The sequence below is a fragment of the Myotis davidii genome, unplaced genomic scaffold (assembly GCF_000327345.1).
Source record: "Myotis davidii unplaced genomic scaffold, ASM32734v1 scaffold221, whole genome shotgun sequence".
Classification (NCBI taxonomy): Eukaryota; Metazoa; Chordata; class Mammalia; order Chiroptera; family Vespertilionidae; genus Myotis; species Myotis davidii.
Window position 1 is genome coordinate 1,544,191 of NW_006293349.1, and position 15,926 is coordinate 1,560,116.

Consider the following 15,926-nt stretch of genomic DNA (forward strand, 5'->3'; position numbering starts at 1 on the left):
GGAAGCCTGTGTGATGTTACACATGCTGCAGCCCTAGCTGCTGTGGCTCACTGGATAGAGCGTTGGCCTGCGGACTGAAGGGTCCCCGGTTCGATTCCTGGTCAAGGGCACATGCCCAGTAGGGGGCGTGCAGGAGGCAGCCGATCCATGATTCGCTCTCATCAGGGATGTTTCTCTCTCCCTCTCCCTTCCCCTCTGAAATCAATACAAATATGTTAAAAACATTTTCTAAACAACAAAAAGAGTATTACAATGAACAAGGGTACACCCTTCCCCGTGCCTGTCAGACAGCTGGCATTATTGAGATGCTCATTCATTCTTTAGGTTTGTCCGTGAGTGTCAAGTCTCCAAAACGGATTTAATAACCATCGTACTACCCTACACGGTGCGGCTTAGGGATCAGATTTGAAGAGCGGAGGCACGCGGGGCATTTGGCGATACTCACATGTGGGCCTGCATTCCTGACATGGGCACTGGCATTGGCCCCCGGCACTTATGAGGAAGGATTATGGAGGGATTTTAAGCAGAACAAACTAGAGATTAAAAGTAACCGGTCTCTCCTCCCCAAACACTCCATGTGGCGTCTCTGCGTTTTCTCCGTGAGCTTCACCACGGGAGGGATTTTTATCGTGTTTTCAATGACGGCGCTTCCCACGGCGCCTGGGACTTTGGGGGTAGTTTTTGCGGTGACGCCGCCCGGAGGAGAAATGAGTTCTCTTCCCTCGGACCGGCGTCCTGGCTCCTGGCTCCGCTCTGACATCACAGCGCCCGGCCGCCTGGTCCCTGGCGGTGGCCCTTCTGCGGCTGGTGTTCAGCGCGTTTCGTAGCCTCTTATTTCCGTGAACATCTTTATGCCACAGAGAGAGCTGCCGGGGTCCAGTCGGCATCATAAGTATTTGTTTATCATCAATTACCTTACAATTTAGCAACCGGAAAACTTCCATGGCTGTTACTGTTCCACGTCTGCCCTAGGGTGATCGATGAGGTTAGTGACACCCTGAGACGTGGCTAAGGCATCTTTTCGGATTCGGTGGGAAGTGCAGGAGATAAACAAGCGAGGTGGAGCTTGGATGAGCAGAGCCACGCTGTCAAAGCTGCCGCATGGAACCAGCTGTTGCCCTAGAATGTGCTGCTTGATGCGCATCCCGCACACTGTCTGTTTTTCAGGCAACCGGGACTATGCCAAGGACGACCCGTTGGAATTTAAGTCGCACCAGTGGTTTGGCGCATCCGTGAGGTCCAAGCAGGACAAAATCTTGGTGAGTGTTTTGGATGTTTGTTCATCGTCGGTTTATGTAGAAATGGAGTTTCATGTTTAAACATCACCGATCCGCTGCCTCCTGCACACCCCACACTGGGGATCGAGTGTGCATCCTGGGCATGTGCCCTTGACCAGAATTGAACCGTGACCCCCTAGTTCATGGGCCGACCCCCAACCACTGAGCCACACTGGCCTGGCAACCCCTCTTTGAAGTCATGCCCTTCCCTTGGCTACAGACCCCGTCCTGGCCTGGCTTCCTCCCCTCTCGCTGGCTGCTCCTTTGCCGACTCCTTCCATGGCTCCTCTCCTGCTCACTTTCTAAGGGTGGGGTGTCCCCGGGGTCTGTTCTGGGCCCCAGAGTCTCTGTCGAGGCCTTCTCCCCGGCCCCCCTACCCTGCCCGTGGCTGGAAGTACGCGCCATCCGTAGGTCGGAGCCCTGAGCCAGAGGACTGTTGCTCTGAGGCGGCGAGGTGGTCTGAGATGCTGGTTTCAGAGAATTCGCACTCACTGGCCCCTCTGATGGCAGGCCTGCGCCCCGCTGTACCACTGGAGGACGGAGACGAAGCAGGAGCGAGAGCCCGTGGGCACCTGCTTCCTTCAGGACGGGGCGCGGACCGTGGAGTACGCCCCGTGCCGGTCAAGTACGTGTGGGACGTGCACCCCCTCTGAGAACAGGGCTGGGGGGCCTAGATGGTTAAGGATGTGTGTGCGTGTGTGCATGTGTGTGCACATGTGTGTGTGTGTGCGTGTCAAGGGAGGGGGTGAACATTTATAGACAGGTGGTCATGTTTGGTGACAGCAAAGTGAAGCCAGTCCTGTTACCGTAAAGCCAGGACACATGTGCGGGCGGCAGGCTTGTCTCTGAAGAAGGGGTCTCCATCCTCCGTAGTTAGTCGTAACTCATACTCGATGTTGGAAGCTTGTATTTTTAGTCACTTTTAGTCAAAAGAAGCTGCACTGAGCTTTTCTAACAGACGTTAGACTCTGATTCACTAGGACGAGGGCAGGCCTGGGGACCTGCGTTTTAGAGAAATTCCATGGGTGGCTTTGAGGGTTACTCTGGTTTGAGAGCTTCAGACTAATACAGTTTTTTTTAATTGATAGGGAGAGAGAGAGAGAGAGAGAGAGAGAGAGAGAGAGAGGAACATCAGTGATGAGAGAGACTCACTGATCGACTGCCTCCTGCAGGCCCCCCCACTGGGGATGGAGCCCACAACCCGGGCAGGTGCCCTGACTGGGAGTCAAACCCTGACCTACTAGACCAGTGATGGCGAAACTTCTGAGCTCGGCGTGCCAGCATTTTGAAAAACCCTAACTTCACTCTGGTGCCGTGTCACATATAGAAATTTTTTGATCTTTGCAACCATAGTAAAACAAAGACTTCTATTTTTGATATTTATTTTATATATTTAAATGCTATTTAACAGAAAAATCAACCAAAAAGCTGAGTTTGCGCGTCAGAGGTTCGCCATCACTGCACTAGTTCATAGGTTGACACTCACCACTGAGCCGCGCAGGCATGACCCGTGGGGACACCCTGGGCTGGAACCTGACTGTGAGCAGCTTCCTGGTTGCTGATGACACGTGCTCTGGGCTTCTGCTGTGTCTGTGGCCGGCGCACAGTAGGCCCAGCCTCTCTGCTCCAGTGCGGAGCCCCCATCGCCGGACGCACCTGACCTCACTCCCACGCCCGACGGAGGCACGTGTGCCGCCCGCTCCCGACCACGATGTTGTGGGAACACAGCTCCTTCTTGGTTTTCATGTCCAGTTGGCTTCCCGCCCCTGGTGGCTCCTGCGGGGAGAGGGGACTGCGCCTCCTGGTGGACACACTGGGGCTCGCACCTGCTCTGGCCCTACCGGCTGCTCCGACTGGTCAGGGTGCCAGCGTCTGGAAGCCTTCGCTCCCCTGCGTGTGGACGGTGGGCACTGAGATGCCGCCGGGAGGGGCTGAGAGCAGGGCCGGCCCCAGAGAGGCCCCGTGCACAGCTGCCCTGCCTGCACCGTCAGCGCTGCTGCCAGGCTTCCTGACAGCGACAGTAACCGCAGTAACCGTCGCAGGAATGAAAGCAAAAGCTCCCCCGAAGGAGGTCGTGGTCCACGAGAAACTCCTAACGGCAGCATTAGCTCTCCGTTCAGTGGTGTGCCTGCCAGGCCGGCGGGGCTCGGGCTGAGCGTCGACCTGTGAGCCAGGAGGGCAGGGTTCGATTCCGGTCAGGGCACAGGCCCGGCCTGTGGGCTCCATCCCTGGTGGGGGGCGTGCAGGAGGCAGCCGATCCGTGATTCTCTCTCATCACTGATGTTTCTGCCTGTCTCTCCCTCTCCCTTATTCTCTCTCTAAAAATCAATTTTTAAAAAACCACAAGCACATTAAAAAAAAATAGTGTTCCTGTTAAGACAATTTTAAAGGGCAGGGTGGTTTCTAACGGGATGTTCTGGGAAACCGTAGGAAGTCTGACGGAGAAAGGACGTCCTTATAAATAGTCCGAGATAGTTCCCCAGATGTGACTGAGTAAAGGAAGTGCTTGTCTGGCCTGAGGTCAGAGAGAATTCCTGCCTGTGAGTCCGCAGATGCTGTCGATGGAAACCCCGCTGCAGCTCCCAGCCCCTCCTGGGAGGAAATTTTACACGGGTAACTTTACAGTCTTGAGGATTATTTCTGGAAAAAAAAAATCTAAATTTGGAATACGAAGTGTGTAATCTTGGGCAGTTCCCAAGTTATTTAAAAAGGGCTCAGAATGTTTGGTGGGAGTATTTGAAAAAAGTCCTCGCACGCTGCCCTAATGACTTCAGACAGAGCGGTTTTGGTTCCTCTATTTGGGAGGCAAATGCAGTCACTGCGGCGTGATTATCTCTGTGTGGCGACATTGGCTGTAAGGATTCCTTTATATTACCAGGATGATCGCGTCACGAGGCATATACATCTCTCATCGCTATTTGTGCACCGGAAAGTAATACAATATTGTCTGTCAACTGTGAGTGAAAAGGAGGTTAAGAAAAGAAAATTCCTTGCCAAGTGAAGAGCAGCTTTTTCTTCGCTGTTTCCCGTTATCCTCAGAAAAAAACAAGGGGAAACCTTTAGGTTCCTTCCTACGTCTGTTCTAGGTACAATATTGCTCATGATTAAATTTCGTTTAAATTAATAGACCAGTTGCCTAGAAATCGTCCCCCAAAAAGGGTCGCCCCCAAGGAGTAGAACAATGGAGTCCGTTATCAGGTAGAAGCACCTGAAAGTGTCATGTTTAACGCCGCCCGCGTTCATCGACCCCAGAACTAAACGTGTTGTGAGGCGTGGTCCGTGTTTTGCTTTTCACAGACATCAGTTAGGTGCTGGCTGTCCCCTGCAGGTCTGAACTGTGTTTTAAATAGATTCTGTTGTTGTTATTGGCTGTAAAATATACATGAGAGATGGATGTGTTAGGAATGTATGTGTTTCTTTACTCGTGCAAAGACCTACCGACTGCAGGATAGTAACAGTAAGAGACGGGGATCTCAAAGGGGAGTTTTTAACTCAGATCACAACTCGTCATTGTTTATGAAGTCAGATAGTGGGTCCTAACCAGTCACCAAAAAAAAAAAAAAGGAATGAAATACGATAAACTACAGAATGGTAGAGTGTACGGTACCTAATAATGGTGGCAGTGTTTTGTGAAATTGTTTTATTTGTGTGTGCATGGTGGTGGTGGTGGTGTGTGTGTGTGTGTGTGTGTGTGAGATAAAATGTAACCTTGCTGTGGTTTGTGGTTAAAAGTAAGAAGTGGAAGATTCACCGCCTTCGGCGTTTCTTCTGTTGCCTGGTGACTGGCCGGGCACTTGGATCTGTGGTCCTCGCTGCGAGAACACGCGTGGGCACCTGTTCGTCCCGTGACGGCCGCTCCCAGTGCCGAGCGAGTGAGCTGCGCGCCATCTTACCATCTCAGCGACATCGGGGTGGTTCTTGTGTGTCGTTCGCTTGTTGTGGGGGCTTGTGTACATTTCCAATCTTTTCTTTATTTTAGAAAATATTGATGCTGATGGACAGGGATTCTGTCAAGGAGGATTCAGCATTGATTTTACGAAGGTAAGTTCTCATTTATGACGCAGCGGGGCGCCAGGCCACCTTCCTCCCGGCCTTGGTTAAAAGGAATCGGCCGGTGCCTCAGCTTCTCCGTAGCGGCTGCTCGTTTCGTGCAGACAGCTAGCGAACGTGGCCCAGGCGTTGATCTCTGCGTTCTCTCCCTCGAGGCTGCTTTTGCTGGAATTGGCATCCACCTGGGGCCGAGGGCAGGGGGGCGGATAACTGTTAGGACTCAGCGTTAAAATTCCCAGTTAGACGCGCTCCTGGAGCGTTCGCGTTTTCTGGTTTTAATGGAAGCTGATTTGTCACCAACGCTGTCACCGGGAGCTTTATGACGGAGTTGGAGTCCCGTTACACAGACGCCGGGAGACAAGGGTACTTGCCGTCCGTCACGCGCCCGCAGCCCCGAGCGGACCTGAAGCCAGGGAGAGGCGGGACCAGTCGGATGTGCAGGATCCATGTATTTCTTTTTTTAAAAAAATATATTTTATTGATTTTCCACAGAGAGGAAGGGAGAGGGATAGCGAGTTAGAAACATCGATGAGAGAGAAACATCGATCAGCTGCCTCCTGCACGCCCCCTACTGGGGATGTGCCCGCAACCAAGGTACTTGTATATATCATACACCCTGGAAATCTGCCTTCTCACCTCGCCCCTGCTTAGGTCTGCAGGAGACTAAAAGCTCCCTTTAGCTGACACATCTGTAAGGGTTTTAGGAGGGAAGGCTGCCGTGTAGTCACACAGGGAACATACAATATTAAGGAGTGACTTTTTTCCGTATTGTGAGCCTGTGGTAACTTCTGTACCCAGTTTGTGAAGCAGCCTCGAGCCACGGAATCTGTGGCTGTGGTGTCATGTTCGTTAACTTTCATATATTAAATGAATATAACTTCGCATTTTTGTTGTATTTTAGAAAAGGCACGTTGAGAATACCTGAGACTGAGTTGGATGAGTCTGAGGTTTATGATCCTGTTTGCTCCAATATACGTGTATCTATGTTCCATTCCTATATGTACATCGATGCAGCTCGTGTTTAACTCACTGCTTCCTGTGTTTAAAGCCCCTGCTTTTAAATACATCGTTTTCTCTGATTTAATCTAGGCCGGCAGAGTGCTTCTTGGTGGTCCTGGGAGCTTTTATTGGCAAGGTAGGTTAACATGGTTTAATCACCCGATAATGACCTGCTAATTAGCACCCACCCGTCTTACCGTGTCCCTCTGAGATTTCACATTATTATTATGTTAGTATACACTGACTTTATTGTTGATGGCCTTACAGAGTCTCCCGTTTCCGTCCCTTAACCCCTCTCTGCCCAGCCTCTACCCCCCCCGCAGGTCTTCACCCCCCCTATTGCCCGTGTCCATGGGCCGTGCATATGAGTGTGTAAGTCCTTTGGTTTATCTCTGCTCGTCCCCCCACCCCCACATCGAGGCACATCCGTCTGTTCCGCGCCTCCCTGATTCAGGTCTTACCTTGTTGTTCAGTTCATTTTGTTCATTAGATTCCACACATAAGTGAGATCATGTGATGCTTGTCTTCCTCAGATTGGCTTATTCCACTTAGAAAGAAATAGAAAAATACAATATAGAGCAGTGGTTCAGCCAAGGTTGAGAACCACTGATATAGAGGGTATCCCCCAAAAATGTATAGCAGCGGATAACTCGATTTTGAAAATGAACTGTGTGTTCATAAACATTGACTTTGTAATCATTCAAAATGCACACACATTTTTGGGGACACCCTGTTCAATCACTGACCAGTCCCACAGTGTTTTTTAAGGTATTATAAAACAGCATTTCTAGTGTTTTACGTGTATAGCGTGTACATAATATACAGCAGTACATGTATTCTTAGGAGAAAATAACCTGGATATTTAAAAGGTGAAGTGTAAGTTAGGGTAGAAAGAGAGTTACAGTCCTTCCCGTGTTGGTGCGTGTCCTCTGTGTCTGCTGTGAGGCCGCGACAGGAGCGGCAGGCAGTGCGTGGGCTGAGCTGTGATGGGCAGGGGTTGGCGTCCCAGACGCTCCGGCTCCAACAGTGTTTGGAATGTGCTCGTTCGGATATGGAGATGGTGATTTCCTCACTCACCATGGACAGCACGAATGATGTCTTTGTGTTGGGCAGTGGTTCTCAACCTGCAGGTCGCGACCCCTTTGGCGGTCGAACGACCCTTTCACAGGGGTCGCCTCAGACCATCCTGCATATCAGATATTTACATGACGATTCATGACAGCAGCAACATGACAGTCATGAAGTAGCAACGAGAATAATTTTATGGTTGGGTCACAACTTGAGGAACTGTATTGAAAGGGCCAGAAGGTTGAGAACCACTGGTGTTGGGAGTTTTTAAAATAAAGGATCTTATTAATTTCCAAAAGGATGTAGTTAAACTGGCATTGATGGTTGATGTGAAGATACAACATAACAGACCAAGGTCTGCTGACGGCTTCAGAACCGTTAACCACCTGCGCTTCTCCGCTGGCTGTTCCATTGGTCATTAGACGCACGTGTATTTTCTGCGGAGAAAGCCGTTTGCCGGTCGGCGCTCCTGTTCTCGGCACTCCGGTGTTTGCCGGATTGGGGAGAACGGGCACCCTCCAGCCAGAGGGTTTGAAGTGGGCCGGACGCTGCTCTTACTCCCACAGGCCACGCGTTTCTTACTTGTTCTCTGCGGGAAAACCACGCCTTCGCTCTGTAGGCCGGGAGGCTCAAGAGAGAGATTTGCTGGAGGGAATAGGAGGCCTGGGAAGTGGGAGTAACTGAAGGTGGAAGGGGGGACAAAGGAGAGAAGGGAGAAAAGAAGCCAGGCCAAGATGGGGTCAGTGTGAGAGCCGCGCTCGCTACGGCCAAGGCTGCCTTCCTGTGAGTTACGCTTGGCCTGGACAGCGGGAGGCAGGAGATGACACCGGCCGGTACAGCTCTGCAGTGGGAACAGTGGCTCTAATTGCACAGGAGGAAATGCATGCTCATCGTTACATGAATAGACATGAAACATTTATTCTTCTTGGTGCCGGGTGTGCTGGTCCTGGGGGAGGGACGTGTCTCATCCGCTCGTGTGGGAACCAGTCGGGGCGGGGCGGGGTGGGCGCTGCCTTCCTGGAGCCGCCGCACCCTGTGCTGGAGGTGCGGACGGTGCAGGTGCCAGTGGCGTCCTGGGCCCTGGGCTTCGTTGTAAACGGGGGGAGCCAGTCTGTGGCGGAGACTCGGGGGCCGGGCAGAGCCTGTGATTCTGTTCTCATGAGATGTCAGCGAGCAGGTTCCACCGGGAACAGACCTGTTGGAGGGAGTTTCCCGTGGAGCCCGCACTGTCTCTGAGCACAGGGACGCGATGGCGGTGCTGTAGCCACAGAGATGAGCCTTTTCCTGTTCTTGGCTCGGGAGATACTGAATGGACCCCCCCCCAACACCGCCCGTGTGTCAGGTCCTGGGTGGCCCAGCGGGTGAGGGGCGACCCAGACGGACAGTTTCTCCCGGTCGTCCCCCCTCTGGGCTGCACGGAGAGGGACAGGGCTCAGCCTTTAGTCGCTGCGGCTTCTTTCTACAGCCGCAGAGGCAGAGGTGGTTCTCAGGCCGCGGAGGTGGCGGGTTCGGCCTGAGTTTCTTGTCGTCTGGATCTGTCTGCCCGGTCACTGCCGGTTGAGAAGGAAAGCGAGCTTGCCCACCAGGCTGCTTCCTGAAGTTTCTTCAGATAATTCGCTGGAAAAAGTCAGTTGACCCGGTGATTCTTATGGTGAAGGAAAGATGTTTCATTGCTTCAGATCGTTTTTCCAGTTCTCAGAGATTTTGTTGGAAAATAGCCCGTGATTTTATTCCATTTACTTAACATTGGTTTTTTTTAGGGAATTAAGACAAAGTCTCTACTCAGAAAATTTTGTTATTAGCAGAGACCAGTTTTACGTGTGTACAGGATTGAATAGAAATGATTGTGACTTAAAAATAAAATCCAGTTTCAGGTTTACTGTGATGAAGGAGAGGTGTTTACGGCTCATCGTTAGAAGTAGTAATTCCCAGGCCGTTTTCTTCATGCAGGTGCCACCATCGTCCGCATCTTCACGTTCCCACTAGACAGTGACTTCTCTGTGTTCCAGGTCAGCTCATATCGGACCAAGTGGCAGAAATTGTTTCTAAATACGACCCCAAGGTTTACAGCATCCAGTACAGCAACCAGCTGGCAACGCGGACCGCACAGGCCGTGTTTGACGACAGCTACTTGGGTAGGTGGAGCCGACGCCCGGAGTGGACTTTTCCTGTGGTTCCTGCTTTACACGGGAAAACCTTTCATGTGAAATAGATTAAGGTCTTTGTGTGTTTGTTTGTTTTTAATGTAAGGGGCATATAACTTCAAATTGTTACTGAATACTTAGGTTATGTTACATTTCAGTAACTGGAATTGAAGAGCATGATCATTTATGCCAGTGGTTCTCAACCTTCCTAACGCCGCGACCCTTTCATACAGTTCCTCATGTTGTGCTGACCCCCAACCATAACATTATTTTCGTTGCTACTTCATCACTGTCATGTTGCTGCTGTTATGAGTCGTCATGTAAATTATATGCAGGATGTATTTTCATTGTTACAAATTGAACATAATTAAAGCATAGTGATTAATCACACAAACAATCTGTAATTATATATGTGTTTTCCAATGGTCTTAGGCGACCCCTGTGAAAGGGTCATTAGACCCCCAAAGGGTCGCGACCCACAGGTTGAGAACCGCTGGTTTATGCTATGACAATAGCAGATAACGTTTAAGTTATGCTACTGGGTGTGGTACCAAGTGCTTCTCAGTGTTTCCTCATTGAATCCTCACAGGAAGTCAGTAACGTGCACTGTGATTGTTCACGTTTTACATAAAATAGACTCGGCCCCGAGAGGCCGAATAACTTCCCGAAGCCCCTCACTTAGAAGTTGCTGTTCTGCCGTCACACCAGGCGGCCTGGCTCCGAGCCGGAATTATTGCCGTGTTAAACGACGGCCGTGGCGTTAGGTGTATGAACGCTTGTTCTCTCCCTCAGTGTCTCTGATGCATTAAACCCAGTGCACACGACGGACACGGGGCTTGGCTGGCTGAGGACGTCTGCTACTTGGCGATGAATTGCAGACTTACCGTTTCTCAGTAGCTCTGACGTTGGTAAAGCCTTGTTTTTCTGACAGTTTATTCTACTCTTCGAATATTTAGCTCAGGTGCTTTAAGGGCATCTCCTGTGCACGTGCGACTCTGACCCCAGGGCAGGAAGTATTGCAGTTGGAGGAATTGCTGGAAGGTTCTGCCGAGCGTGCGCTGAGTGGCGAGGGTGGCGGTGCCCGCCTGACGCTGTCCACCTTCTGTCCCCTGTGCAGGTTACTCGGTGGCCGTCGGCGATTTCAACGGGGACGGCGTCGACGGTACGAGGGGCTTGAGCTGCGTTTCTTCCTTTTTCACACACGGGGGCCAGGGTTGAGCAAGTCCAGCCACTGACGAGCTCTGACACCGTTTCAGGGACTGTCCCAGGAACGAGGGGGGGTGGTGCATGGACAGGAGCTGCTCGTGTCCGAGGTCCTCAAGCCACGGCTGAGACGCTGGAGCCTGTGCTGGGGGCGGGGGCTCAGTCTCCCCCCAGCAGCCCTTCCCCGCCCCCCAGTTACGGGCAGACCTCGTTTCTCGAACGTCTCCCATCTCCAACAATTCGGTTCTCCACCAAGGTGTTCACAGAAAGAAATGTCTCGGTTGTCGACCAAAACTCCAGTTTTCGACCCGACAGCGCTTTCCGGCTGGCACCTCAGCGGGACTGCAAGCCCCTGGCAGGCGACGGCCGAGGAGAGGGGGCCTCGCTGCTGGGATTGGCGCCCCTTTAAAACGAGAGGCCTCCACCGGGCCAGCCTTGCGAGGGTGTGACTGCTCACAAAACAGCAACCACGGGCAGTTGGAGAGCTAGGAAACCCTGTTGGTTCGGACAAAAGAGAAGCAATGAGCCTGGGAGAGCGTTCGGGAGGCAGGGACGGGAGTAACTCCTTTAAGGCTGGCGGGCGGTGGGTCTGTGAATTTAGGAAAAGAGTGTTTGTTTATACATTAAACAGCACATCGGGCAGGGACTGTTTATAGGAAAGGCTGACACAGGGAATCAGTGGGGTCTGGAACGATTACCTTAATTTCCATTATTTAATGGGGAAATGATTCAGTTTTCGAAGGAATCGCTGCTCAGACAGCCTCTGGGGTGAAGTTCGTTCCGGACCAGCGTCCACTGTGTTTCCTGGGCTCCGCCCTCCTTGCTCAGCAGGTGGTCCCCATGGAGGGCGTGGCTACTCCCTCCTTCAGGCTAATTGGCACCCGCCCCTCTGGGCGCTGGGCACGGTGGTCACTTCACCCACCCCCTGTCCACCCGTCACCCCTCAGAGCTTATCTGGTGGCCGCAGACGTGCCCTGATTCGGATCCCGTTTCTGAGTAACTGCCACCTCTGCCCTGTTTCATTGGCTCTCCTGGTTTTCTTCCTCCTTATCTTTTCTTAAATATATTATTGATTTCAGAGAGGAAGGGAGAGGGAGAGAGAGAGAGAAACATCAGTGATGAGAGAATCATGGATCGGCTGCCTCCTGCACGCTCCACACTGGGGATCGAGTCCGCAACCTGGGCCTGTGCCCTGACCGGGAATCGAACCCTGACCCCCTGGATCCTAGGTGGACGCTCAGCCCCTGAGCCACGCCGGCCAGAGGTTTTCTTCATCCTTGGGCCACTCTGTCTCACTGCTCTTGTCCACCAGGTTACACCCATGCGCTTATTGGAGGGTCCTCATGAGTCTGTTTTGTACGTGTTTGATTTTGGGGTTGAAAACACACTGGTCACTGGTTATGGAGAACCGATTCTTTGAAAAATCTCTTACTGATCGTCCGTTGAAATCAAAGCCTACAGCTTTCGGACATGTCCCTTCCTCCGTTAGTTTCCGATGTTGGTCTTCAAAATGAGTAATTGAGTTTTTTCTTTTCAGACTTTGTCTCGGGAGTTCCGAGAGCAGCGAGGACTTTGGGAATGGTAGGAAAGTGAACACATATTTTTAAAAATTCTCTGGGTTATCTTAGCTTTTCCTGTGTCTCACACTCTTGCTTTCCCGCACAGGTTTATATTTACGACGGGAAGAACATGTCCTCCTTACACAACTTCACTGGCGAGCAGGTACGCACGCTTCGGAACGTTCTTTCCACTTCACATCTTACTGTCAGCATTTCCTGACGTCTTGCAGTTTTTCTTGGCAAATCCTAATGGTTTAATATTCAATATGTAATAAATATCAGTTCAGCATTCAGTAGTACAGATGTAAAATGGGCTTTAGGTATTTTATATTGTTTTAATCAAAGTAATTTGTTTAGGCAAACACTTTTGTAATTGCATGTGGTGCTAGTTTTTTTAAAAGGAAATGCAGAACCAAGTCGCTCACACTCAAACCAGGAACATCCTTTTCTTTGCTGATGACGCTAACCTCTCTAAGGAACGCTCTGTGCCTTTTAAACGTCCCAGGTGCGGGTTTGCTCCGTAAGGGGGTAACGACGCGGGAAAAGTGCGTTAGCACTCGGGGGAACAACTGCCTGGTTTTCAGGCCCCGGCTCAGGCCCACGTCCTGCTCAGCACAGATGGTTGGGCCTCGCTAGAGGGTTGATAGCAGGAGGGAGTGGACCCCGGTCCCCACAGCCTCTTCCCACTGGGGGACAGTCAGGGTTGCTGCTCAGCTGGGAGCGAATGGCCTGCCATTGGGGTGTAGGGGGGTGTCCCTCTGTGCTGGGGCGGCTTCCCCACCTCAGGCAGCTCCTCCTGTGTGCGGGCATGATCCTCCTCCGGTGTGCGGGCATGCCCCTCCTGTGTGCGGGCATGAGCCTCCTGTGTGCAGGCATGAGCCTCCTGTGTGCAGGCATGAGCCTCCTGTGTGCAGGCATGAGCCTCCTGTGTGCAGGCATGAGCCTCCTGTGTGCAGGCATGAGCCTCCTGTGTGCAGGCATGAGCCTCCTGTGTGCAGGCATGAGCCTCCTGTGTGCAGGCATGAGCCTCCTGTGTGCAGGCATGAGCCTCCTGTGTGCAGGCATGAGCCTCCTGTGTGCAGGCATGAGCCTCCTGTGTGCAGGCATGAGCCTCCTGTGTGCAGGCATGAGCCTCCTGTGTGCAGGCATGAGCCTCCTGTGTGCAGGCATGAGCCTCCTGTGTGCAGGCATGATCCGCCTGTGTGCGGGCATGACCCTCCTGTGTGCAGGCATGATCCTGTGTGCGACACGATCCTCCTCCTGTGTGCAGGCATGATCCTCCTGTGTGCGGGCATGATCCTCCTGTGTGCAGGCGTGATCCTCCTCCCGTGTGCAGGCGTGATCCTCCCGTGTGCGGGCATGATCCTCCAGTGTGCGGGCATGATCCCCCCGTGTGCAGACATGATCCTCCCGTGTGCAGACATGATCCTCCTGTGCGCGGACATGATCCTCCCACGTGCGGGCATGATCCTCCTGTGTGCAGGCATGATCCTCCTGTGTGCAGGCATGATCCTCCCATGTGCAGGCATGATCCTCCCATGTGCAGGCATGATCCTCCTCGGCTCTTTGTGGGGAACCTCGGCTTCGCGTTAGGACCATTAGGCAGCCCTGTGCTCCCATCCGCAGTGTTACTATTATTATTACTTTAAATATTTTTATTGCCGTAGCCGGTTTGGCTCAGTGGATAGAGCGTCGGCCTGCGGACTGAAGGGTCCCAGGTTCGATTCTGGTCAAGGGCATGTACCTGAGTTGCGGGCACATCCCCAGTAGGGGGCGTGCGGGAGGCAGCTGATCGATGTTTCTCTCTCATTGATGATTCTAATTATCCCTCTCCCTTCTTCTCTGTAAAAAATCAATAAAATATACTTTTTAAAAAAGAAAGAAAGCTGAAGGTTCCGAGGGGCTGAATTTGAGCTGGGACATTTAAATGGGCTTTGGAAAGGGCATGATTTGAGAGAGAGAGAGATAGATAGAGAGAGAGAGAGAGAGAGAGAGAGATTGGTTGCCTTCCACATCACCCTCTTGAACAGTGATCAAACCTGAAACCCTTTGGTGCATGGGAGGACACTCGAACCAACTGAATGACCGGGCCAGGGCAACAAAACATTTTTCTTTTTTTTTAGATTGTGATTGTGTAGCTGTGACTACAAGTAATATTTGGTGCCACTTCCTTGATTTGTGCTAAAATATCGACCCGGAACCGTGACCTGCGGGCTCATAGGTCGATGCTCAACCACGGAGCCACGCCGGCCGGGCTTGCTCAGCCTGTCGCATTGCCCAGGGGTTTCCCCCTGTAAATCCCGATGCCCAGAAGCAGGGATGCTGTGACTGCCCCGCGGGCTGTGTCGAGAACCACCGAGCACGTGTCAGCCTCAGGCCCAGGCCACAGCCTCAGGCAGCGCCACCCTTTCCGTCCGTCAGGCAGGCCCAGCGCCCAGAGGAAGGCCGGCGAAGCGTCCATGACATTCCAGGCGGCACGTCAGCATGTGCCCCCCACACATACACATCATCATATGTGCTCTGACCTCGTACCTGGGTCCAGGCGTGTCTCTCATTTTCCCAGTTACACCGCGTCGGCCCACAACACAGTCAGCCCACAACACAGTCAGCCCGCAACGCAGTCCTGTGCCCTGACTGGGAATCGAACCGTGAGCTCCTGGTTCCTAGGTCGACGCTCACCACTGAGCCACGCTGGCTGGGTTGTGTATGTTGAAGTCACTGAAACGGTGTACGCGGACACGCTCTGCCCGTGAATGCAGGGGGATAACACGCTCGGTGCCTGAGGGTGCCGTGGGGGGGATGAACCGCAGAGGAGCTCAGGCTAAGCACTGCGTGCGGAGACACCGCCCGTCTCCTGACACAGACCACGGCTGCCGGGGTCAGACCGGCCGGAGGGATGACCTGTCCTTTCATCTCCTTCCCAGATGGCTGCGTATTTCGGATTTGCTGTCGCTGCCACGGACATCAATGGGGACGAGTAAGTCAAAACGGTGTTTCCAGAAACTGCTTTCGTCCGGGCTGACGAGTGCGTTCCTAAAACTCAGCGTTTCCTCTCTGCCTGGCCCCTCGCCTCTCAGGCTTCTGGTAGGGAACCGGTTTGAGCAGCCTTACCAGGAATGCTAGGCGGCCTCTGTTTTCCATCATCTCTCTTATTTTATATTTATTTTATTATTTAAATCTTATTGTTGAAAGTATTACCGATGTCCCCCTTTCCCCCCACTGCCCTCCCAGCCGCACCCCCGCCCCCGCCCCTGCCCCAGGCCATCATCCCCGTTGTCAGGGCCCAGGGGTGATGCTTGTACGCATATGAGTTCATGGGTTGATGCCTCCCCCCTCCCCTGCCAACCCTCATAATGTCTTTTAATAGCGTTGATCGTATGACAGAGAGAAGTGATGTTGTGGATCACTCCTAGTTTTGTTAGACGAGTTGGAGGGACCTTCAGCTTTGAAATGACCGTTCTGAGCCTCCGTGCGGTTGGGGGTGGGGGGAGTGAGGAGTGATGGGGGGACTGGATCCGCACGAACGGCTGTTCCCTAGCTACGCGGACGTGTTCGTGGGCGCCCCGCTGTTCATGGACCGCGGCTCGGACGGGAAGCTGCAGGAGGTGGGGCAGGTCTCCGTGTCC

At 52.6% G+C, this 15,926-nt stretch overlaps 1 protein-coding gene across 1 annotated transcript in view; it reads left to right on the plus strand.

The window, feature by feature from the left end:
• The window catches only part of ITGAV (integrin subunit alpha V), a 59,375-nt gene that overhangs the window by 5,496 nt on the left and 37,953 nt on the right, over positions 1-15,926 (plus strand). Inside the window, exons 2-11 of the mRNA XM_006767093.2 lie at positions 1,168-1,259; positions 1,788-1,902; positions 5,257-5,318; positions 6,417-6,462; positions 9,404-9,529; positions 10,656-10,700; positions 12,279-12,322; positions 12,407-12,463; positions 15,225-15,277; positions 15,839-15,920. Of these exons, the coding sequence (XP_006767156.1) occupies positions 1,168-1,259; positions 1,788-1,902; positions 5,257-5,318; positions 6,417-6,462; positions 9,404-9,529; positions 10,656-10,700; positions 12,279-12,322; positions 12,407-12,463; positions 15,225-15,277; positions 15,839-15,920 (722 nt within the window). The remainder of the gene's footprint in view (positions 1-1,167; positions 1,260-1,787; positions 1,903-5,256; positions 5,319-6,416; positions 6,463-9,403; positions 9,530-10,655; positions 10,701-12,278; positions 12,323-12,406; positions 12,464-15,224; positions 15,278-15,838; positions 15,921-15,926) is intronic.